At 40.3% G+C, this 25,681-nt stretch overlaps 1 protein-coding gene across 1 annotated transcript in view; it reads left to right on the top strand.

Moving 5' to 3' along the window:
• The window catches only part of LOC122797672 (leukocyte elastase inhibitor A-like), a 353,252-nt gene that overhangs the window by 239,476 nt on the left and 88,095 nt on the right, over positions 1-25,681 (top strand). The window contains exon 5 of the mRNA XM_044066211.1: positions 20,423-20,590. Coding sequence (XP_043922146.1) covers positions 20,423-20,590 — 168 coding nt within the window. The remainder of the gene's footprint in view (positions 1-20,422; positions 20,591-25,681) is intronic.

The following is a 25,681-nucleotide window of genomic DNA, read 5'->3' as shown; positions in this document are numbered from 1 at the left end:
TAATGCCCTTAGGCACTGGCTTGCCATGGTGTAAATAGCAGAAATGAATGCAGTGTCCTATCCACTTAGAAATAGTCTGCTTTGAGATAGCCTTCCCTTAAGATCCTGCAGCATATGCCACTAGTAATTGCTCTGTCTTCCTGAAAGCCTTGGTTCTGTCTAAGTATAATCTAAGCTGTCTGTGTACATCCAAAGAATGCAGAATTCTCTCCCCTTGTTCTGTGGATTTGGATAAAAGGTTGGCAGAGGAATAGTTTGGTTAAGGGCCACACTGGACACCACTTTAGGCAAAAATGTTGGGTTTGTCCTCAGGGAGACCCTGTCTGGATAAAAAATGATAAAAGGTTCCACAGCCATGAGCGCCTGTAGCTCTGAAACTCATCTTGCAGAAGTAGTTGCTAGGAGCAGAGCTGTTTTCCAAGATAAAAACTTTATATCAGCAGTAGCAGCTGGCTCAAAAGGAGGCAGGGTGAGTTTTTCCAAGACATAGTTGAGGTCCCACACAGGTAATGGTGATCTTCTTGGAGGCCTTAAGTTTTTGGCTCTTCTGAGGTACTGCTTTAATAAAGGGTGAGAAAAAATTAGCGGCTCTGTATTGTAATCAGCTGAAATGGCAGAGGCATGAATTTTAATTGATGAAAAAGATAGACCTTTGTCCAGCATCTCAGTTAAGTATTGCAAAATCTGAGGAATATTTGGTACAGCTGTGTCCGTTCCTTGTGCTTGGTTTCAAGCACATAATCTCTTCCATTTTCCAGCATAAGACTTTCTAGTACTAGGTTTTCTGGCCTCCAGAATGACATCCATCACAGCTTTACTGAGAGGTGTATTTTTGTTGACTACATTATCCGCCATGCTGCCAGGTTTAATGTTTTGAGTTGGCTGTGCAGGATCTGATTTTGCTGAGATAGTAGGTGAGGTATTTGAGGTAAGGGCCAAGCTGGTAATAGAGACAAGTTCCTTAGTACTGGATACCAGTACTGGCGTGGCTAGTCTGGGGTAATCAGTATCATCTTTGGCTTCTCCCGTCTGACCTTTAGAAGTCCCTTGGGGAGGAGAGGCAGTGGAGGAAAGGCATATACTGATAGGTTTTTCCAGCTGAAAGATTGGGCATCCATTTTCCATGCTTTTCTGTGCAAGTCCTTGTGCAGAATCTTTTTAGTTGGTAGTTTTGGGGGGAAGGCAAATAGATCTATGTCCGAGCATCCCCATGTCCTTGTTATCATGCTGAAGACTTGTGGATCCAGCTTCCACTTGTGGGGATCCATGAGGTTTCTGCTTTGTTCGTCTGCCAGTGTATTTTCTTTTCCTGGCAGGAATTGTGCCTGCAGATGTACTTGGTAAGTCAAAGCTGTGTCCCACAATGTCATGGCTAGTCTGCAAAGGGGGTAAGAGTGTGTGCCTCCCTGCTTGTTTATATACCACATGACCGTGGTGTTGTCTGTCTTTATCAGTAGTTGTCCCGGATGAAGTAGGTCCTTGAAGGCTGTCAGTGCATTTTGAACAGCTAGCATCTCTTTTTGATTGATATGTAGATGCATTTAGTTTGAGGACCATGTGCCCTGAATGCATCTTCCCACCATGTGGGCCCCCCAGGCATAATCTGAAGCATCCGTTGTTAGAGTCTGCATGGCTGGGGGTAATGTGAATGGCTGTCCCTTGTTCTGGTGACAAGCCTTTGCCCACCACCGAATCTCCTGTTGCAGGCAGGGAATGAGAGTAATCATTGTTTCCAGGCTGTGGCAATGTTGAGTCCAAACACTTTTTAGGTACCATTGAAGTTTCCTCATATGTAGTCTTGCATATGGAATTAGTACGATGCAGGATGCCATGAAGCCCAAAGCCTGCAGATGTTTTCTTGCAGATAACTGGGCCTTTGTTGCCAACATTTTGAAACAGGTAGTCAGTTGCCTTTGTTTATTTGGCATGAGATAAGCAATCTGGGCAGTTGTATTCAAGCTTGCACCCAGGAATGTTATCTCTTGAGAGGGTACTAGTTTTGATTTCTTTCCGTTGACTGTGTACCCTAGGCAGTTTAGGAGTCTTTTCACAAATGCCAGATGTTGAAGAAGAATGTCCTTGTTCTCTGCTTGAATTAGACAGTTGTCCAAATAAGGATATATTTGTATTCCTCTTTGTCTGCAGAATGCAATTACTGGTGCCAGGCACTTTGTAAAGACCCTGGGCTCAGTAGATAAGCCAAAGGGCAGTACAGAAAATTGGTAATGCATTGAACCAGCCTTGAATCTGAGGTATCTTCTGCATGGTTGTCTGACTGGGACATGCAGGTATGCCACTTTTAGGTCTAAAGTCACAAGCCAAGCATTCTTGCCCAGCATGGGCAGAAGTTACTGCAAAGTCAGCATTTTGAATTTTGGTGTATCCAGGAATGTGTTCAGAATAGATAGGTCCAGTATTGGCCTCCAGGCCTTGTCCTTTCTTGGTACCAGGAACAATCTTGAGTAAAATCCTTGTCCTTGCTCTTGCTCTGGTACTTGCTGAATGGCCCTCATGTCCGTGAGGGATGAAACTTGTTTTTGTGCCTCTGCCCATTGATTTTTTGGCAGATCTGGCCAGCCGTTTGCCTTTGGCAGAGTATGGAAATGGAATTTGTAGCCTTGTGACACTATATTTAGAACCCACTTGTCCTGGGTTATAATGTGCCAATTTTGAGCACAAAGTGCTAATTTTCCCCCTAAAGGTGCTGCCAGAAGATAAGTGCTTGGTATGGGCAGGGGAAAGTCATTGGGACTGTTTTCTGTATGTTTGTGCTTTATCTTCTCCAGCTTTGGAGGTAGAAGAACCCCATTATTTTGACCTATAGAACCTTGTGCCTGGGATCTACACCTAGGGCATCTGGATCTGCCCCTTTGAGGTCTGTCTGACACAGGAAAGGACCAATTTTTGGTAGGCCAGTATCTACTAAATTTAGGTGGTTGTACTTGTAAAAAATATTTAACAGTTTGCATAAATTTAGCTTTGTCTTCCATTTTCTTTAACACCTCTTCTGCCTTAACACCAAACAAAGTATCATGCTGTAAAGGTGCATCTAGTAATTTAACTTTAACGTGATCAGGCAGATTTTGTTGCTTTAACCAAACATGCCTCCTAATTACAGAACCCATAACTGCGGCCCTGCAGGAGGCCTCCAAAGAATCAAATCCACATTGCAAAGTATGCTTTCCAACTTGATCAGCTGCATGCAATAAATCCTGCATCTCCTTGTTTTCAGCACATTCAGAATTTAACATCATTTTCTGTTTAAGTAATCCCATGACATGTTGCTGATACTTGAGCATATGAAACTGACAGTTTAAGGCCCTTATAGCCAAAGTTGCAGATGTGTAAACCTTTTTTCCCCATCTATCCAGAGCCCTTGAATCTCTGTCAGAGGGGGTTGGGTTTTTAGCTGTCGATGCCTTAACACCCTTTGGACCCTGTGAAATAGTTTCTGGGTCAGCAGCAGGGTTTTTAAAAAGAAATTTATGTGAGTCAAGAACCCTGTAATATCTGTCAGGCTTAACAGGAGCTGGGGGTAAGGAGTCAGGGGTCAGACTGGACTCCGAAAACACATCATCTACAATGTCTAACACAGGGGGAATGGCTAGAGGCCTGTGCTGAGGTAGTAAAAGGAAATCCCTGAGCCCTTTTTAGATTCTGAAAAATCTTGGCTTTCCCAGTGGAAATGCTCCCTCATGGTATGCAAGGTTTCCCCAAAGGAATAATCCTCAGGAGGGGATGCTGAAGGTATAGACTCTTCATCATCAGAATCCTCAAAGGGGGGTAAAGAATATCCCTGATCAGAGGAGGAATCAGAAGAAATAGAAACCTGATCTGAAGAGTCATAGTCAGTGTCTTGCGTAGGCCTCTTATCAGGAGGGGGATGGGAACCCCTGCTCAAGGTAATCAGGTCTTTGGCCATTTTGATCATCTGTTTTTTAGGCATAGAGGCCTATACACGTGGCTCTTGAGTTTGTTTCTTTACTTTAGAAGATGCTTTAGTCTTTGTCTTTGAAGCTGAAGTATTTTTAATGTAAAGATGTAGAGGTCTGAATACACCCTCAGAAGCCAGTACCTGATCAGCGGCTCTGGACCCATCTGAGGGATTAGCGTCCGAGGCTCCAATACCTTGAGTATCCAGTGGCATGGCTGACTCCACGTGGGAGTTGGTAGTGGCCTGTGTCTCTAAAGTAGCAGGTGTCAGGGGCTGCGAAAGTGCATCACTGAGAACTGGCGAATGGCTTAGGAGAAGCTTTGTCGTCGGTTTTGGGCCTCAGTTGTTTTTCTCTTTCTTTTTCCTTGCGTTTTTTGTAAACTCCAGTAGTCAGATGGCTATCTGATGACATTTCAGGATAATTAAACCGGCTACCAAAATACTTTAAAGCAAAACTATACCAACGCTTAATAGTGCGTTAGTTAAATCTAGCACAAAACCGACAACCAGTAACGTTGTGATCAGGGCTTAGGCAAGGAATACAGTAAGAATGAAAATCCTTATGAGGTATTTGTTTTCCACAAGTAATACGATTATTAACTTTTTCTGACATCGGTCTGGAGCAAGAAAAAAGTTTCCCCAACGGGGTACTTAGCTTTATTGAAGACTTTGGTTCTGAAACTCAAACATTAACATTTCAGTAGTCAGCCGACCGGCATTTGTGAACTGCTTCTGCTTCGGGCACCAAGCAGCAAGAGAGACTGAAGAAAATGGTGTCGGCTGCTTCTTTTATGCCCCTGACGACCTGACGACCTGACATCAGGGAGGGGGCGACAGCAGCCAACACAGGACCCAGGACTTTGGAATTCAGGCTGGCTGAGGGCAACCTGCCAGCAGGATTACCCAAATGTAATGACTGCAACAGTGAAACACGAAGAACATCAGGGAGTCAATGACTGTGAATACATTGATGAGTGTTAATCAGTGCCACACTAAGGATTCAAATTCTTTAACTGTTAGTCAGTGCTCCATATTCCAGTCCTCTTTATTGGATCAGTACTGCAGAACTTGACAGCCCTTCCTGTTTCTAGGGTTAGAGTATTTTGTTGATGTTATTATCAGTTCTGTAATGGGCTTTGCAGTCCACTGTAATTTTGACTGTGCCAATACCATGGTTCATGCAGCAAGCTCTGTTGTACAATTGTACAGGATTCGTTAGCTGAGAGTTTCCCCTTTTAAACAAAATACTTGCAGTTATTCTGCTGGATCTCCCTTTTGAAGCCTTTGAGAATCTGGTCAAGAACCTTCAAAAACAGTAAATGGGGAGGGGGTCACTAAAACAAATGTGGGTGGTTTCTACAATGATCCCTTTGTCTCACTTATTCCAGGAGAGTCTAGTTTTCCAGGAAGAAAACTTCTTGTGGAAAGAGTTAGTTTGCTAGGCATCAGGCATTACTATGACCCTAAGCTGTTTTAGCCAAGCCCACTAGGATGATGAAGCTGATAACCAAGCAGTTACAGTCCTAGAACTGGAATAGTTCTTATTGTATGCCCGAGGGAAAATGATGACCTTCCTAGGAGTGGGGCTTTACATCAACCCCTTGGAGCTTTGGGTAGTTTTTCTTGGATTAAAAGCTGCGTAAGAGAGCTGAGACCACAACTCTTCTTACTCATATTAGACAAAAACCCATAGTGTGGTATACAGAAAAACAAGTTAACATATATGCATATACTGTATGCAAAGAACCAGTAAGTATCTTGTAGTGAGCAGTCAAGAGGCATCACTCGTACAGCTGTTAATACACCAGAAGAAGTTAATGTGTTAATAGGTTCCCTGAGCCATAACATCAGTCCATTCCTGAAGCTAAAGATTTAGAAATCTTATTTCATAAGGATCTTCCTGTACTGGGAGACCTCAGTAGCCTAGCTAGGATGGGGTGACAGGGACAACTGCCATGGATACAAAGTGAATTTGGGGGGAATCAGCTGATCCTAATATCTAATGTAATCCTAGCTTTTAAAAGCCAGTTTTCCATTGGCAGTTAAAGCTGAGTACTGTAGCACTCCCTATGTGGTCTAAACTGCAGCAAGCAGTAAAAAAAAAGTAAAAAAAATAAAAAAATAAAAAAACAGACTTTTTTTAACTAAAACATACAAAAAATTGGGAAAATGGGTTGTGGGTGGATGGATGGATGAGTGCAGTAGCACTCTGTGCAGGCAGGGTATAAACTGTAGCAACTGTTTGCTACAAATATACAGTACTCATGTTTGACCACAAATGCAACAGAGGAGGGACTGGGGCAGGGACAGAAATGTGACCTGAATGGCTGGGCAGGAGGGAATTAGGTATGTGCACATCTGGCCACCTGGTTGGTATGCCAGTAGAAGAACATTCATTTGGTGAGAAAGTATATGTTATTTCAGCATTAGTGATGGGAACGTTTTAGTTTAGGACATAGTTTTTGGTATTTGGTCACAATGGTAAATCTTAAGTGACTATTCTACAAAACAGAGTGAGGGTATCGCATCATAACTCACACCATAAAAATGAGATATTTTAATGTGTGTTGAATTCTCAGTTTTTTTTTTTTTTGTTTGTTTTTTTTTTTGACAGAAGTGTTATGTTTCGCAAACAATAAAATCATACAGGAATTGTCAGCATGCTTCCAAGTTTTCTTTGAATTCTTTAAAGGCCAGTAATGTCTCCATCTACTTCTGTCTTTTTCAAGAAAGAGACAGAAATTAACAGACTGACTCCCTGGAGAAAGAGCCTTCCTGTATGCCAAATGCTAAAATTTGAAAGAGTTGTGGAGCTATGGCTGTATGTGGACAGTGATAATTTTGAAGCTACAAAAGGATCTGAAAACAGGTGCCTTGGTTTTACCATGTGTTGTGCAATTCACAGAACAAAATCACAGATCTGTACCACTGATAACATATGATTATGGCCTAAGTCACTGCTTTCTGCATTATGTCAACTTCTCTGGTAGTTGTCTTGTTGCATTAGGTCTCTCTGTCTCAAAAAGATTAGCCCACGTTGTGTGTGTTTAGTCACACGTGGATTATACTTCTATAATATATATTATATTGCAGTTGATAGTTCAGGTTTTATCTATGTTAGTTACAGCTGACATTGTTTTCACATGTATATAGTTTTGCATGCATTCACACCTTAAATAAGTCCCTTACTTCATCCATGACGTGTGAATGTAACTGAGCTTTTTTTCACTCTTGCCTTCTCATCATATTTGCTGCAGAAACTAGTTTTTTTCTTTTCTGTTTCTATTTTCCTGTACTTTCTCCCTGAGCCTCCACTAAAAGGTGGACAATGCCTAGATGGGCTGTTTCAGTCAACAAATACAAATAACTAAATTATTTACAGATTTCATTAAATACGTTTAGCAGAGTGGAGTAAGGCTGTAATGTGCCAGTATGCTTTATCCTGTAATAATCCAGCCTCTTTAAAAAGTCCAAAAGAGCAGAACAGTCCATTGATTTATGCAGAGTAGTTAGTGTTAGTCACTTGCTCAGTCTTATGAATCAGATAGTTTGAAATCGATGCAGATGCATCACATTATTCTAATATCTTCTTCAGACCTAGAATTTTATTCATGCGATTCTGAAGAACAAACAGAATATGGAGTGTATGCACCTCCTAATAGACTTTTTTTATTTTACAGAAACATTTAGTTATACTTTTACTAATGATTTGTATTATTTTTTTTATAAAGTAGTGGAATATAAATGGTTACGGATTTATTTTAAAGATGACTGTAGAAATCATTCTAAGGTTCAGTTTAATTTATCCAAGAATGAATTACCTGCTTTGAAAGAACTGGGCCAGAATAAAAGTCTTATTACAAAGTCAGCTGATGGGGGGAACGGTAATATGTTCATTAAAATGTGTATCATGCTTAAGAATATACTTGGAACATTTACAAGATTGAGACTTATGAGGTGAGTAGTAGAAACAAGTGTTGGAAGGCCAAAAGGATGTTTAGAAATCTATTTAGAACACGGCAGTATGTTACATTTGTTTGATAATTATACATGTCAGAATGCTCACCTCACAAGATACTTTAATTCCTACTTTATATTGCTTACCAAAGGTGCTTAGAGATTTAAATAATCCAATGTGATGACCAATTAGTGGTTGCCAGGGGTTCTTGGAAAATCTGGTAGCATTATATTTATTAAAATATGTCAGAATAAGAATATGTATGAGATACAGCTGATGCCATACAGATAATGAGATCCACTGTCAATAAAATTATTTTGGGGCAGCCATATATGTTACATCATTATACAGTAGCATTAGTAATATTTTGGGCCTGAAAGCTTTGGATTATTTTCTTAAGTTCTATTTCATTTTCAGCTTTTGTTTGTGACACAGCATGGGTTTGCTGCTTTTTTGTTTAATATATCAGTTGTATTGATTTTTCAACAACCTTGAATACATTTGAACATATACAAGTAGCAACAAAAAAGTAACGTGTAACAATGAAACAACAGTAACAGTAACAAAAACAATCTTTGTCCTCATTTATAAACTATTGTAATGAAACCTACTTAACTATGTTCATATTTACGTGTTACCAAGATGTTTAATGTTTTCCCTAATATCTCTTCTTTACACTTTTTTTTACATTTCCTGTCTATTGTCTAGTTTACTTTGCAACTTTCTAATTAACTCTAGTAAAATTGTGTCATTAAAGTTCTCCATCACATTCAGTTTGTAATGTTGTTCAGTCTGTATTATCAGTTTTAAATATTCTATGTGTATGCTTCTCGTTTTGTCCCTGGTGTAACATTTCCCATCCCTTTTTGAACACTAACATTAATCTAGTCATCTCTTCATTTTCCCATCCTAGTTGCCCTTGTTTAACCCCAGTCCTAACTCTTTCCATGACCATGTTATAGAATTAATGAGCATTTCCTCTCAACCTTCCATCTGTTGCTTCCATCTCTATTGGTCCTGTCTGCATACCTAAAATCCAACTCTGTGAAACCTAAAAGATACTGTGAGTTTAAAACTGCCTGAGAACCAAACACTGTTATACCCCTAAATTGCTGTGCATTCCCAGCATTCGCGACACTGCTACAGCTCCTTTTACTGCACAAAATTCCAACTCTGTGAAACCTAAATGATACTGGGAGGTTATCCTGCCCTGAAGAACCAAACACTGTTATATATATGTTTCACCACATAAATGTCATTCTGAAAACTGTATTTTATGATAATCCTTAATTTGCTAAATACAAACACCTGAGTCAGCAGCAGGGATTTTTTATTCTATTTCTTCCTCCTCCAATACTATTACAGTAGCTTGCACATGGTACTTGATTATAGTTTTTCCTCTAGTCCCTATAGTGATTTGGTCACCAGCTGTCTTTTGAATTTTATATATTCCCTCTAGACTCCCTTCCTGACTTAAATGCATTTTGTTTCACTTTTTCCATTGTTCTGTCTAACCACAGCCCTCTCACTATATAATTTTATTTAGGCTCCCAGCTGCCCATACCAAGGCAGTCTCACTAATATCTACAATATTTCCACTATTTATCTGTACTCGGAGCAAATCTCTTGTAGGGTCTGCTGGAAATTATAACACCCCTGTTCTGTAGCTTACCCTAAGCTCCAGCACTCCAACTTCCTGTATCAGGCTGCAATGTGTGCTAAGCATGTTGTATAACTTTTAATTATTTAACTGCTTACCAGAGAGTTCTGTGTATTATCTTGCATCTGCAATGGATTGTTTTTACTGTGTTAGAACAGTTCCAGATTTAACCCACTCCATTCGCCCTCAGTCTGCTCCCCAACCCTACCCCATACCCACTAACTCCTACTTACCTTAAATTTATAACTAACCAAACCACACTCCTCTTCCCCTCAGCCTACCCACACCCATCTTCTCAGTTATCAACCCTACCTCATCAACCCCACCCTCTCCACTATATTCTCCAGTAACTACTCTCAACCAACTCATACTACCCCACCTCACTATCCACCATACATCACTACTCCTTATTAACCAATACTCTCCTACTCTATTTTCTCTACTTTACTTATAGCTCCACTCATACGAAGTCAGACTCTCCTACTCTTCCACTGTCCACCCACTACCCACACTCCCACATTAATACTTACATCAACAACTCTATAACAGCCCAACCTCTCTTCTTCTACCTTTCAAACACATACACACCCACTATCCTAATTCCTAAGGTCTCAGATATCTGAAAGTAATTAACAAACTTAGACATCTTCTACTATACTGTGTAACACAAATTAAACTCCAAGCTGACATCCATCCCAACCCAAGACCCAATACTAACTCCTCACCCTGCCTACCATCTTCCCCACCTACCACTCCAGCAAATTGTATTCAGTTTAATAGACACCCCCATCCCTACCCCCCTCTTCCAAAAACCTGCAATACTGACCTGCTCTTTACCAGTTTCGATCTCTGTAGCTTCATAAGTAAAGCTCCCCCTGAATTCCATGCTGCCATAAGCACCTACTCACCAGACATATCTGTGATAACTGAAACCTGGTTAAAGCCCCACATTAAAGACAAAGAAGTTATCACAACTGGCTATAATATCAGTAGACTAGACAGGTTAAACAAAAGAGGTGGAGGTTCCATTATGTTTAAAGGCACACTCAAGGATGCACAGCTGAACTTTGCCCCTCCTGACCTACCTTACTCTGAAACCTTAACTACCCGCCTTGAAATCAACCCAAACAAAACTATAATTATCATAGCCACCTATCTCTCCCTAGATAATAACCTTCCCCCCATTGAAGGTCTACTTTCTTGGGCATCTACTAGTTTCATCCAAAAAACTGTAATTCTTGGTGATTTCAAACTTGATTGGCAGTCCTGTTCATTCAGTAACCCCTCCAACTTCCTAAACCTTTTCAACTTCATCCAAACCATATCCTGTCCAACTTGCACAGACTAACACTTCAAAAAGCAGTCAACATTAGATTGGATATTGACTAACAAACCTAACCTAAGTTGCCTACCTGGTTGCCTTCCAGGCTCACTCAGCAACTACTCTCCAACCTTTCTATACAGAAAACATGGGCATACTCAAAGCAGCATCATTTACAAATACATCCATAGCAAGAAAAACTTCTCTCTCTCTCTCTCTACCTTTAACCTACTATTTCAACAGTGACTGGACACCACTTAGAAACCTTCAGTTAGACCTGGCTCTTCAGTAGTTCAACAATACCTTTCTCAAAACACTTAATCTCACTCCCACTAAAAATATACACTCTAAAGCTAATCACCTACACTGGCAAACCAATAATACCAAACTACTTCTCAAACATAGAGATAGAGCCTGGTCAGCTTACCATACTAGTAAAGTAAAGTAAACCACTTAACATATCAACAGCTACGAAATCTAGCTAAGAAACAAATAAAAACAGACAAACAAACTTACTTCCAAACCTGTCAACAGAAACACCTAAACAACCCCAAATATTCTGGCAAAGCATTAACTATTTCCTCAGCCCACTGAAAACCTCAACCCCTGCACCAGTCACCTCAAACAAATCTGACCCTATTGCAACTCAATTCAACTCTCACTTTATAAATACTATCACCTCCCTGCTGGGCAGCCAGCCAAATCAACCTCTTACTCTTCCCACTCCCACTTCAGAATATCCCAGCCCCTTCACTTTTACTCCCATTCAAACTAGCTACATAAAAACACTCCTATCCAAACTAAAACCCTGCTGCCTTGCAGCAGATCAACAACCCAATGCATTTCTAGAAATTGTCGCCCCTTCAATTGCCTGCCCCATATCTATTCTGATCAACAGTTCTGTTGCAGAACAATATGTCCCACGTTTCTGGAAAATATCACACATCATTCCCCTCTACAAAGCCGGACCCTCTAAAGAACTAACTAACTACCGTCCCATAGCCACCCTCTCCCATCTTGCTAAACTCTTAGAAAAAATTTTATCTACAAGCGACACCTTGACTACTTCCTTAGTCACAATCTATTATCCACCTCTAAACATGGATTTAGACCTAAACATAGCACTATCACTGCGCTAATGACTTTCACTAACTCCATTCAACATCTCATAAATGAAGGCCAGCTTGTCTCATCTATCTTCTTTGATATGTCCAAAGCCTTTGACACCATTTCCCACCAACTACTTCTCAACAAACTCTCATTTTATGGCCTCAGTTCATCATCCTTGTCCTGGTTCCATAGCTATATTTCCAAATGACAGCAAGCCACCAAATGGGATAACGGTCTTCCCCCCCTACTCCCCATCTCAGTTGGTGTTTCCCAAGGTTCTATACTAGGCCCTCTCCTCTTTAGCATATTTACAAACAACCTCAGCTCTGCAACTCAGCTAGCCTCCATTGTCTAGTACACCAGTGACTTCTACACTTGCTCAGCCCCCTCATCCCAAGAACTTCAAATAAAAATGCAAACTTCTTTTCAGGATATAGAAAAATACCTCATTGAATATCAACTCATACTAAACCAAAACAAAACTAAGATAATAGTCTTCAGAAATAAATCCCAACCATGCCAGTCCCCTCTCACAATCCTCTCCTCAAAGAGAACCAAACTAGAATCTACAAACCAGACTAAACTTCTAGGTGTCACAATAGATGATAATCTAAAATTTGATAAACATGTTCCCTTGACAATCAAAAAAGTCCACACCAAAATTGGAACCCTCTGTAGGGCCAAACCATACCTTACTGAAAATGCCAGGCTAGCCATTACTCAATCACGTCTGCTTTCTACCCTCCTCTATGGAGCCTATATATTTACAAACCTGCGAAATACTGACCTTAATATCCTAGAATCCTGCTACAACAAAATTGCCAGGTTTGCCACTGGTCACCCATACAAAACTCACCACTGCTCATTCCTCTCCCAGCTCAACTGGCTAGAATTCCCTAACCTTTTATTACTCAATCAGCTCACACTGCCCCACAAAATAGTCCACCAACCCAGTAATTGCCCTGTTCTTTCTAACCTAGTCCAACCTAGTATAAATCTCAGGTCACTCAGATCTTCTGGTAAACTAATGTTAAAGGTTACCCACTCCAACAACTATCATGGTGACTCCCTATATTCTTACAAAATTGCCAAATTCTAGAAATTCTTCCTCAGCCCATCACAAAAAATCCTGTCATGAGTTCAAACAACTCCTAAATGACTACCTAACTAATCATTGGCTTTGCTCCTGCCATACTCCAGGCTAATTGTGCCTACCCCCTACCTATATCACTCATTACTGCTCCTTCCAACTCTAGCCCTTATTCTTATTGCTACTATCATTCCCACTTTTGCCCTTCATCTCTGTGCTGTATTGCTAATATCTTATATTTTCTTTCAGTGCCACTGTTCGACATGGGTTCAAACGCAACTTTGCTGTACATGTATTGCAACTGTTGCTGTCACTGTCAATGCCTCTCTGTATATTGTGTCTTCTTCACTGTATATGTTTTGCACACTGTTAGTTGAAATTGTATTTGTTTTGTATATAATTAATATTGTTAACTTTATTACGATTGTTTTTTATTCTTTAGCTTTTTTAGTATTTTACTGTTTTGGAGCTTTTCTCCCCAAGCCTCCACTGAAAATGGGCTCCTGGACCAGTCGGACATTACCCGGTAAACAAATGTAATAAATAAACATCCATGTGTCATTCATACTACATCTCCAGCTCTTTACATCCATATCTCTCCTCTAATGCATTACTTCATTGGGTGAGTTATACCACAAATATGTATCTTCAGTTGTTGATCCCATATAAGGCCATTTCCTAAGAAGGTGGGAATTTTCAAATATTTGGTTGCATTCAGTGTGTCACTTCTTCATGTATGGTTTCCAAGACATTCCATGCACTCTCAAGTCTTCCTTTTTTTCTCCTATATGGTCTGATGTCCTTGTATATTAAATTACCTATTTCCTTTTTTGGTTTTATTGTAATTTTTGTTTTCTACATTTTAACAAATCTACAGACAAATATGAGGGACAACAATGACAGTTTTTCTTTCTTATATGCAGATTTAACTACAGTATTTGAATCCGTGTGTATATGTAACACAGATTTTTCTTTTCATGATTAAAATAGCTACATGATTTGGTTATTGTTGGACACAATGACATGCTTGGATTTTACATGTTTTTGATGGTTTGAAAGATAACAGGTTGGGGTCATAATTTACTTGTGAGATTAATATTACATGTTTTTTAATAGATATGACATAGGCTCTCTATAAATAGAGGCATGTTCTCTAGGAATTAATCTAATGCATATACTTTTTTATATGATAGCAATCACCACTTAAAATCTTTAATTTGTTTACTACCAGTGTTGATCTTTTAAGAGTATACCATAATTTGGTTTGATTTCTTAAAAGAATTAGACTTACAAAACCAATGCTCACACTTTCCTACTTCCAAATGTCCTTTATGGTGCTCCAATTTTCACCAGCTTACACCCACCCATACTCAAACACGATGTTAAAATAAAAGCCATGTTTGCCATTGGTCTCCCTAACTCATCATATCACTGCTTTGCCTCTCAGCAACTGAACTGATTGGAACTTCTCATACCTGTCAACTGTACAAATTTTTGCAGAATGTACAGATTTTTGCTTCATGTTTTGGTCTGTTCTTCATAAAATGTTTGTTTTTCTAGCAGATTGTTGAGGATTGAAGCCAGAAAATGACAGACATTTGGGTTTCAGACTTTATACCCTTCAGAAAATGCATGCTACTGAAAACATGTTGTTCTATCAGTTTCCTAAGTTTATAAGAGCAATATTAAAATATTTTCCCTATTTTTGGACCTTTGTCTTCCCATTACTTAGGGCTTTGTCCAGATTTCTTGTGACATGTATACCCCCACAACTGCTCTAATCCAGTGGTGAGCACCTAGCTGCATGCTTCAATCTGAAGACAAAGGTATGACTGGTAAAACACAACTCATGACATCACTCACTGTTATGTCTCCAAACTGTGTAACAAAATTCTACCTGATCTAAAAGTTACCAGCAGCCTTAAAGCTCATTGCAAAGCACCTCATATCCCATCTCTAACAGCCCTAAATCTGCAAACGTATTTCTTCTCCAAGCTAATACCTCTGTATCAAAAAACTGTCAGCACTGATCTACTCTCCAGCATCTTCCACAAACACACATTTCTCAGAATCGTCTATAAAACTTTTCTCTTTACTTATGTTACCTTCTAGAGCCATTCTTTCTGTCAGAAACTGGTGGACTTGAACATCCACAGCATTTATTTTCCTCCAATAATTAAATGCTCAGAATTTTGAGAACATGTGAATACTTACAGTCTTTTATTAGCAATTCTACTAGGTATACTGTATATACTGTACTGACTGCATATATTTACATTCTCTATATGTACTGCTTATTTCTGGAAGCTTTACTGTTATGAGCAACAGAAGGGTAGAAGTGGGAATACAAAAAATAGAGGCAACAGTAATTAGTGGGTGAAAAAGACTTAGGACAAAATGGAGGTGCAGCTCCAGATGTTCTGTCTGGGCTGGAGGACATGCCTGATTTATGACTGTGAGGGAAAACAGCCATTGTGTACAGCTGTAGGGAAGTAGTGGGTCCGTATCAAATGCAATTTATAACCTGAAAAATTACTTCTTTGTTACCCTTTTAGTCTATTTTTCATGCCATTTCCCTAAACCGTTAGGTTTAATGTCCTTGTGTAGCCAGCACTGCACTGAATGTAGATTCATTTGTTATGGTCATTGACTCTTAAAGAAGATGAGATTCTGTTTGCCAGTTGTGTGACTGAATGAGTCTCTGAGAGTGTTCAGAGTTAGTTGTGAAACTGAGCTAAGCTCCTCAGCAGTGTCTTTAACTGTATGTCTGTTATTGCAAATACAAGAATCATGAGAGGATGAGAGTTAGAAGAACTAAACTTAATATATTAGATGCCATCTAAGATCCATCAGTACACTGCTTAACCCATCTCCAAGAAACCAGAGAAGTGCCTAGTCACTCCCAAAGATCATCCCCATTGTAGGAAGGGCCCAGACATGTATTTCATGGTAGAGGCAGCAGCCCTCAAGAAGGAACTGTCTATCCACCAAACAGGGAGTCTAGTGCTTTGGACATCCCTTCTACTTTATCAGCAAGGTAATTGAATAATTTGGTACATGTTACACATTTTCAGGGAAATTTGACCAAGGAGAACAGTATATCTCCCCAGGGACTTTGCCTGCAGATCAAATAAAGTTCATTGATATGCAGCTAGCTACCGTCCAGTCTTTGTCTTAATGTGTGCTTCATCTCCTGTGCCTCAGAGGGTGCATCTAGAGCAGGAGACACTGGCATATCCATTAGGCGAAATGCTTGGATGAGGCTTTGCAACAACATGGAACACTTTAATATCTTGTTTGTGAATGTTCCCTATGATGAATTAATACTCTTTGGTTCTAAAGTGAAGAACACAATCTCTAGAAGTGGAATGGAAGGCAAATCCCTCCCTGATGTATGGATCATCTCCAGGAATCAAAAAGTAGGTAAACAAATTTGGTACCACAACTCTCGGGGGTTTTTCACCTGACACTTCTGGAGACAGATACCAATCCCAATCCCCCCACCCACCCACCTACCTGTGGTTAGAGAACAGAAATCTTATAATGGACATCGCCCTAGGGACAGACATGGTCTGTAGAATCAAGGCTTCAGATGTTCCTTCTCAGAAACCTTTTCAGCACTCCTGATGCCTGAGTGCTGCACTCTGGAGGCAGTCAGGGGTCACTTATCTCTGCATCCAATAACCTGGACCTCCATCACTCAAGACAAATATGTGCAGAGAATAATAACCAGAGGCTACTTTATCCCTTTCCACACCCCTCCTTTAGTCCCCAAAAGACTTCCCGAAATTCTACCCTCCGAAAGGGAAGTGTATGCTTCAGAAATAAAGAAGCTTCTAAACAATTACATCATCCAAGAGGTCTCACCAGACCAAAGAGAATTTAATATTTACTCAAGATACTTTTTAGTGCCAAAGAAAAACTGAGACGAATGGCCAGGTCTGGACCCAAGTTACTTGAACAGTTTTTTTAAGAAAAATGAAGTTTCAGATGGTCACAGTAAGTCTATTGTCCATCTGCTAAGAGAGAGAATGATTGGTTGTGCTCAAAAGGTCTTTATGATGCATGCTACCACATAAGGATTTAAAGACCCTCCAGGAAGCATCTTCACTTCCGGCTTTGCAGCAGTCATTTTCATGTCAGAGCTGTGCACTTCGGTCTCCCCACAAACCCCTGACTGTTCCTCAAATATATGACAGTAATAGCAGCTTGTATCCGTCTGCAAGGACTCCATGTGTTCCATTACTTAGATGAGTGGCTCAGCAGTGTCCCTAACTGGGATCTACTTATGCAAACCAGGGATTCTTGCTTCACTTGTGTTCAGCTCAAGATGTAGTGGTGAATCTAGGAAAGTCCAAACTTTGTTCAGCTCAATCTTTAGAATTCTTAAGAGCCCATTGGATACAAAGCTTCAACTTTCAAAATTCCCCAAGCTAGAATCATATCCATTCACTATCAAAGTTTAACCATCTTATCTTTTTCAGAAGCTGCCATCAGGAACTATTCTCCATCTTTTGGGATCCATAGCAGCTTTTATCACCCTGGATCCCATGGGCAGGTACTACGTGTGATTTCTATAGTGGACTCTTGCAGTCCAGCGGTCGGTGAGACAGCAACCCATATCTTTCTAAGTATCTTTAATGGAGATTTTCAAAACACATATCCAGTAGTGATTGGAGTCACCACATGTATCACAAGGATATCCTTTCAACCTTTCCTCTCCCCAAGTCACTGTGACCACAGATGCTTCCCACTTGGGGTGGGGGGGGGTATTACCTGGAAAAGACTACCTAAATTACATGGTCACAGTCAGAGTCCAGTCTTCACATAAATGTGTTGGAGATGAGAGGGGCCCTCCTAGCAGTGCAGGCCTTTTAGGACTTTCTCCTCTCATATGTAGTATCTGTCCTGACAGACAACATGGCAGTTGTCTGCTACATTAACAAACTGGGAGGAAACAGATCTTATCTGTTATATTGAGAGGCTATGAGTATTTGGCAGTTGGTAGCATCTTTTCACTGCTTTCTAACATCAATGTATATCCTAGGGAAGTCCAGTGTGTTAGCAGACATGTTGAGCAGGTCTATCCTTCTCCCTTATGAGTAATCATTCAGTCCAGCAGTCATGAAGTAGGTATTCAGCCATTGGGACCTAACTTGCTGTGATCTCTTTGCATCTTCCCACAACACCAAGTGCAGCATGTTCTTCATTCTGATCTCCTAGGAGTGGGACTCACCAAGGGATGCTCCATCCCACAATTGCCCCTCAGAACTCCTTTGTTCATTCCCTCCCATCCCCTTTATTCCAAAATGTTGACATAAGTCATTGATAGAGTAGATTGCAGTCATCCTCATTGCACCATATTGGCCTTGCCGAGTATTAATTATTTTTATTTATTTATGATTTGTTGACCTGGAAAGTCAGACTAGGACAGAGCATATTTTTAGGAGGCCTGGGAAGAAGCACTCCAGATACATGTCTTTGGAATATAGGAGGAAAGTGGAGTACCCAGAGGAAACCAACATGAATGCAGGGAGGATATGCAAACTCTGTACAGAAGACACCTCAGCTGAAAATCAAACTGGAGAACGTCTTGCTGTGAGGTGACAACATTAACTGCTGCACCACTTTGAAGGTTTCCCTTCCTGTGGCTTCTTCTAGTACACCCTCTCTGGGTGCTGGGTTAGGCTCCAAATCTACTCTTTCACCTGTCAGGGTTTGCCTCACCTGGATATTCAGTGATGACTTGACAGGCCAGGTTTTCTTCACCTACTGTTCATATTTTAACTTCTGCCCAGAAGCCACCTACTAAGATTTACAAAAGCGAATGGAAAAGGTTCTCCATCTGGGTAGCAGAAAATAATCTTTATCCTTTTTTGGCTCCCCTTCCAACAATCTTGGCATTTTCCTGGCCAGCCTTTTTCAGAATAGAGCCAAGTATTTCCCTATCAAAGTACAATTAGCAACCATATCTTCATTTCACATTGGTGAGAATTGCACACACACACATATTGCATCCTTAAGACTATTTAAAACTTTGTGTTACATCCCTGTCCTAGAGACTCAGCTCCTCCTTGGAATATTACCATTTTACTGCAAGCCCTAAGTAGCCCTCCATTTGAACATGCTGCCAAAGTTAATTTAAATTTTTATCATGGAAAAACTGTTTTTAGTTGCTGTTACTTCTGCTAGGAGAATTTTTGACTCCATGCCTTGTCTGCAAAACGGTGTGTTTGAGAACCAACCCTTCTTTTCTTCCAAAGGGGACGTCAAAATCCTCTATCAACTAGTCCACAGATCTTTGTGTTTTTCCCAAAATTTCCAAACAATGGTGAAAACCCATTACGTTTACTAGATGTTCACTGTCACTTGATTCTGTTTATGTTGTACCAGACTATTTAGGAGGAATGGTCAGTTGTTTCTCTCTCACTTCCTTGTCAAAATGGAAAGGGACTATCCAAAGTTGCACTCTCCTGTTGGCTATCAAAGTGTATATCTTTCTTTACAAACAAAAGGGTTTTGCCTGCCTACATCCCCAAAAGCCCATTCTACTAGATCAATAGCTTCATTGAATATTCTTTTCAAGAGACCCACTCAATAACATTGGTGCAGCCGCTACTTGATCTAAGATCCATACCTTCATTTCACGTTATAAATTGGACATACAGTTTAGATGAAGAGCATCTTATGTAGTTCGGCTGTGCTCCAGAATATCCTTCCATAAGACCACCCAAGTGTTACAGTAGCTGGGTACTCCATTCCATACATTGAAGAACGGACAGAAAAAGCAACATCAGATATGAAAGTTATGTACTCACCATAATGATAGATCTATGTTGTCTGTTTTCATCCTTCCTCAACTCCTCACCCATCTTCCTGCTTCTATGTGTCCTATGCCATTTGACCTTGCTAGCTTCTGGACTACTCTGGTTGACTTAGCCTTAACTCCTAGAAGTTCCATATCAAGACCTGTGTTTTTTTTTTTCTCTTACCTCTGTTTTAGTCACTGCATACTTGCCTTTTTTTCCTGGGAGTAAACTCTTTCTGAGGTAGTTTGACTAACATGGGGATTATAAGTAGTGAGAGGAGCCTGAGCACTAGATCCAAAATCTTGAAAGTGCCAAAGTCAAATTTGACTTTGATCTGAAGAGCCATACATTGAGGAAGGAAGGAAACAGTAAACACAGATCTGTCAATGTGGTGAGTACATAACTTTAGCTTTTTCACTGGGTGATAACATCTGCTGGTATTATTATACTTTTGTTGTTACTGGATATGAAAATATAAGGGCATTTTAGAAACTGATATTTATGATATTTGTAATAATTGAAGTTTTGCACTCTTAACAGACTGAAACCAAACCTGTTCAGATGATGAGTCAGAAAGGCGAGTTTAACATGGCCTTCATACCAGATATGCAGATTAAAATCCTTGAGCTACCTTATGCTAATAAAGAGAAGAAGATGTTAATCATTCTGCCCTTGGACATAAATGATAACACTAATGGACTTGAACTGGTAAGTTAATTGCATTTTGACTGTAATGATTTTATAAGTAAAGTTATGATTTAGTTATGTGCATTCGCTTATGCAAACTTGCCCAGTACTATATAATTTGCTTATTTTTATGTCTAGTTAATACCACTTGAGAACTCAAGATGTTCTTTGTGTTTCACTGTTGTAGTCCTTACTTGTGGGATTTCAGCCGTAGAAGCACTTGGCCAGCCCGACTACCAGACTAAATTTCTTCTCTCATCCTATTACCGGCAGATGCCCTGGACTGACATCAGTATGCCAGGGTGTAAGTGCGAGTCTGCCAACATCATGACCTCAGTTCTTTCTTACCTGAAGCATCCAGTATGTGCATCAGTTGATCCACGGCAGAGTGAAGATTTTGTAAAGCTTAATACCCCATTGGGAAATTCTTTCTTTGTCTAACTAATGTCAGAGAAAGCCAACAACTGCCTCCATTGTGGTAAATGGATTCCACAACCTCCATGTTACTTTTTTGGGCTCTAAACATGATATTGCCAACTGTCGTTTCTACTTCTGATTCAACTCCTGAACTATTCTGTGTAGGGCAAACATTATATCTGGGTTTCTTGGAGAGTCCTCTGAATCTCTGCATGGGACTGCATCCATTTTGCATAAATGCAAAGAGCCTAAGCTCAGAATTTCTGAAGCTCTTTCACAATCAGATAGCCTGACAGGACTGGTTATCACAGAAGTCATTGAGGCTCCTTTGCAGCCCCCTCCTGTGATCAAGGTGGTGGACAAGGCTTCTATTGATACCCTTTCAGAGGCCATTGGGCCACTTGACATCTACACCAGCTGTTGAATGCTGTTTTCAGTTGGGTCTGAGACCAATCTGCAGGCCCCGGCTTCCGGTAAACACAGTACTTTCATTATGCCTCAGAGGCATTCGGGCATCCATGCTTCTGACAAATCCAAGCCTAAACAAAGAACTACTCCTAGGAAGTCTTCTTCCTTTCATTCTAGCCCTTTCAGATGTTCTTCGTGTTTCACTGTTGCAGTCATTATAATTGGGTTATCCTGCTGGCAGGCTACCCGCAGTCGGCCTGAATTCCAAAGTCTAGGTCTGGCGTCGGTTGCTATCACCTCTTCCCTGACGTTAGTGCGCCAGGGGTATAAAATATGAAGCCAACGCAATTTTCTTCAGTCTTTCTTGACGCGCAGTGCCCAAAGCAAAAGCAGTTCGCAAGTGCCGGTCAGAATTTCAGATCTGAAGTCTTTATTCAAAGCTAAGTACCCCATTGGGGAAACTTTTTTCTTGCTCCAGACTGATATCAGAAAAAGTTAATAATTGTATTTCTTGTGGAAAGCAAATACCTCATAAGGACTTTCATTCTTACTGTATTCCTTGCCTAGGCCTTGACCACGACATTGTTAGTTGTCGGTTTTGTGCTAGATTTAACCAACACACTATTAAGCGTCGGTACGATTTTGCTTTTCACTATTTTGGCAGAAGATTTAATTATACAATGTTGTCGGATAGCCATCCAACTACCGGAATTCACAAGAAACGCAAAGACAAAGAAAAGGACAGGCATCCGAGGTCCAAAACCGATGACGAGGCTTCTTCTAAGCCAGTCGCCGGTTCACTGGTTCTCAATGAAGCACCTTTGCAGCCCCTGATGACCGCTACTTTAGACCCACAGGCCGCTACTGACCCCCACGTGGAGTCGACCAGGCCGATAGACAGTCAAGGTATTGGGCCTTCGGAGACTATTCCCTCAGATGGGTCCGGAGCCGCTGAGCAAGCATCGGCTTCTGAGGGTGTTTTCAGACCTACACAATTATATGTTAAAACTACTTCAGCTTCAAAGGCAAAGACTAAAGCATCGTTAAAGACAAAGAAACAAGTACCTCAGGGACAGGCCTCGATGCCCAAGAAACAGATGCTCAAAATGGCCGAAGACTTAATTACTTTGATCAGTGTTAGAAAAATGTGTATTTGAATATATGACAAATGCTAGTTTAAAAGCAAAGTAGTATATAATGCATTTTATTCTATTAATCATATAAAAGAAAGGATTAATTCATGTGTAAATGTAAGTAGTTTTGAAACTGCAGTGTGGCTTGAAGCAAAGCTGACCTTCGACCCTGGCAGATGCAAGCTTAGCAAGTTTTAATGTTTATGCTTTTCACAAGTGATTATCTACTGGGTCAGGAAATTAAATGTGTGAAATAATGAAATCTTCTACTCTTTCCTGTTGGAATGATTTGGCCTTGTATATGTGTTATTGAGATAAGCACGCAGCTGTAGGAAAGTGTAACAGAGAGCAAAGAAGATTATTAAAAGACTGAATCTGCTATTGTATTCGAACTGATATGAAACCTTGAAGAAGTAACTTTACAGAAAGACATTATGTCTGACCAGCTGAATAGCAAGGCCATATTGTATCTAGAGGAAAAGTTTTTTTTTAAATATACAGCATCAACAGCTTTATGAATAGAAGACTGTAAGCTAAAGTGATGTAGATGCCCTGTGACATATCACGTCAGTAAGGTGGGCATAGCTTAAATGTTAAACCTATATAAAATTATGTGCTTCCTGTTTCATGTCAGACAAAATTCTGTACTTGTACGTTTTTTGCCTCCTGGTGTACACTAGTAAACTTTTTAACCTGAACCTCCTGTGTATTGAAATCTTATTTTATTTAACAGTTTGGCCCTTCACAGATGGAATTCCCTTTCTAAGCCGCAGATCAGAGCGTATCGGTGGTCGAATACTGCGCAGGAGAAGTTACCGAAATGGTTCTTCTTGAGTGAAAAGACCTCCGACTGAATTGTTGTGTAAAGAGGCTGGCCACTTTCTGATCTGTGGCCGAAAAGCGGAACTTGGACTTTCTCAATACCGGAGGCTCAGGTAGGAAGAATTTGCCTTTTTTCTGTTTCAGATCAGGGACTAGGTTACAGTATATTGTTGTCAAGATTTGTTTTGCAGATCAGGGACAAAAGGAAGTACTGTATATTTGGTCATAGATCAGGGTAACAGAATAAGGTAGGCAGTTATTCTAGATAAACTGTGAACAGGAACTGAGAACTTGATATCACGTGATAAAAAGGGTTACGTAACATTTTTTTTTGCCATGGGAAATCAGTGCACTAAAACATCGCGAGATCCACCCCTAACCGAAGACGCAAAATACATGCAATTACAACGTTCTGATAACGTTAGGTATTATACGAAATGGGTTAATAAGTATGAATTTGATGGTAAACTAGATAAAAATTCACTAGTTAAACTCCTTAAACAGCTTAACTCTGATGCGGAAGGTCAGGCAAAAAAGCTACGCCAATTAGGCATTCCTCAGGCACACAGGTGGATTGAGGAAGCAAATCGTAGAGAGCAGAAGCTGAAAAATTCAAAAACATTATTTCTAGACCAAGAGGATAATAACTTGGTAATAGCGACAGCTCCCCCTCCTCCTCCCTTGCCCCCTCCCTTACCCTTTTTAGGATATGAAGCGAGTGGACAGGCTGGTCCGCCTCCACGTTATCCTGAAGTTTCAGCAAGACCACAACCATTTGTTAGAGATCCTATTGAAACTAGGTCCCGAACATGTAAAACACATAGGGACACAGAATTATATCAAATAGAGAGAAATCTACAGGATGAGAGTGAGGAAGAAATATGCCCACTTATAGAAGTTCCAAATCCTCAGGCAGGACAGGAAGGGCAGGACCCAACACTCTTAGTATACAGGCCATGGACACCGGAGGATATCCGGAAGGCTACTGAGGGAATTCCCCATCCGAAAGTTAATTTTATGAAATTTTTAGAAGATTTACAAGGCATGAGATTGAGTTACCACTTGAATGGGGAAGAAGTAGAAAAAGTAGTAAGACAAATTATAGGTCCAGATTGGCACATGATTTGTGGCACCTGGAATCCTCGTAATGCAGAGCTTAAACCCCTCCCACATATTGACGCAGAGTTAGACAACAGAGTGAAAGGTCTGACAGACCGAATCTCTGAGAAATGGAAACCTAGAGCAGACTGGACTTGCATTAATCAATGCATACAACAGGAAAATGAGACAATAGATGGGTATTATGCTAGATTATTAGAATGTTTTAATAATCATAGCGGTATGTCGGTTCCTGAGAATCAAACAAATGATTCCCCGTATGAACAACAATTAAAAAATGCATTTTTGAAAGGTTGCATTGCACCTATTAGTAGCTTCATTACGAAGCATATGATAGACCATCGAACAGGGAGGCTACAAGCCTTACTTGAATATGCTAGACATGCTGAAAGACATTTTAATAGTAAAAAGAAAAAGAAGGTGCAAGTCTTCACTGCTGAAGACAGAGCTGAAGTATTTGTATTGCAGTCAGGTAAAAAGGGCAAGAAGAATCCCCAGGGAAACAAACAGTCTGACAAACGATCAGAAGATTTTGAAGAGAGGAAAAAGAGAGGTGAGTGCTTCAAGTGCGGGAAAAAGGGACATCTAGCAAAACAAAAAGGTAATTTCAGAAGATAAGGGAGATGAGGACTGACTATATGATAGTGAAGATACGTCATGTGAAAGTCAGAAATCATCAAGAAAAGTTACTACACAGAAAACGAACGTAAATGTGATAGAAGGAGTAGAGGAAGTGCAAGTAGATATGGAGGATGAAGAAAGTGAAATTTTGGACTTAGCATTATTGAGCCTAGAGCTCTACTTAGCAGATACGAAACCGGAAGTTACACTTCTGGTGGAGGGAAGGGAAGTCAAATTCCTGTGTGACTCAGGAGCATCACGGACTTTGATACACCCCTCCAAGTTACCAGAACATTCCAAATCACCTGATTATATACTAGTAAAAGCCGCAACTGGACAGCTATACAGGGAACCACTTTCCCATGATATAGCAATAACTGACCCTGTTTCAGATATGACCCAGAGAAGTAAAATTGTTGTTTCTGCAAAGTGTCCAGTAAACCTATTGGGCAGGGACCTTATGCAGATATTTGGCATAGCAGTAGTTCCAACTGTACAAGGTATGGAGGCACAGAGACAAATGGATACCTTTGTGGTGCGATCGGAGGGTGAAACTTTTACTGGTACAGCCAGGACCTAGTCACGACTGGTC

The sequence above is a fragment of the Protopterus annectens genome, chromosome 3.part1 (genome assembly GCF_019279795.1).
Source record: "Protopterus annectens isolate FY-2018-M chromosome 3.part1, PAN1.0, whole genome shotgun sequence".
Taxonomy (NCBI): domain Eukaryota; kingdom Metazoa; phylum Chordata; order Ceratodontiformes; family Protopteridae; genus Protopterus; species Protopterus annectens.
This window is presented reverse-complemented; position numbering and strand designations above follow the sequence as displayed.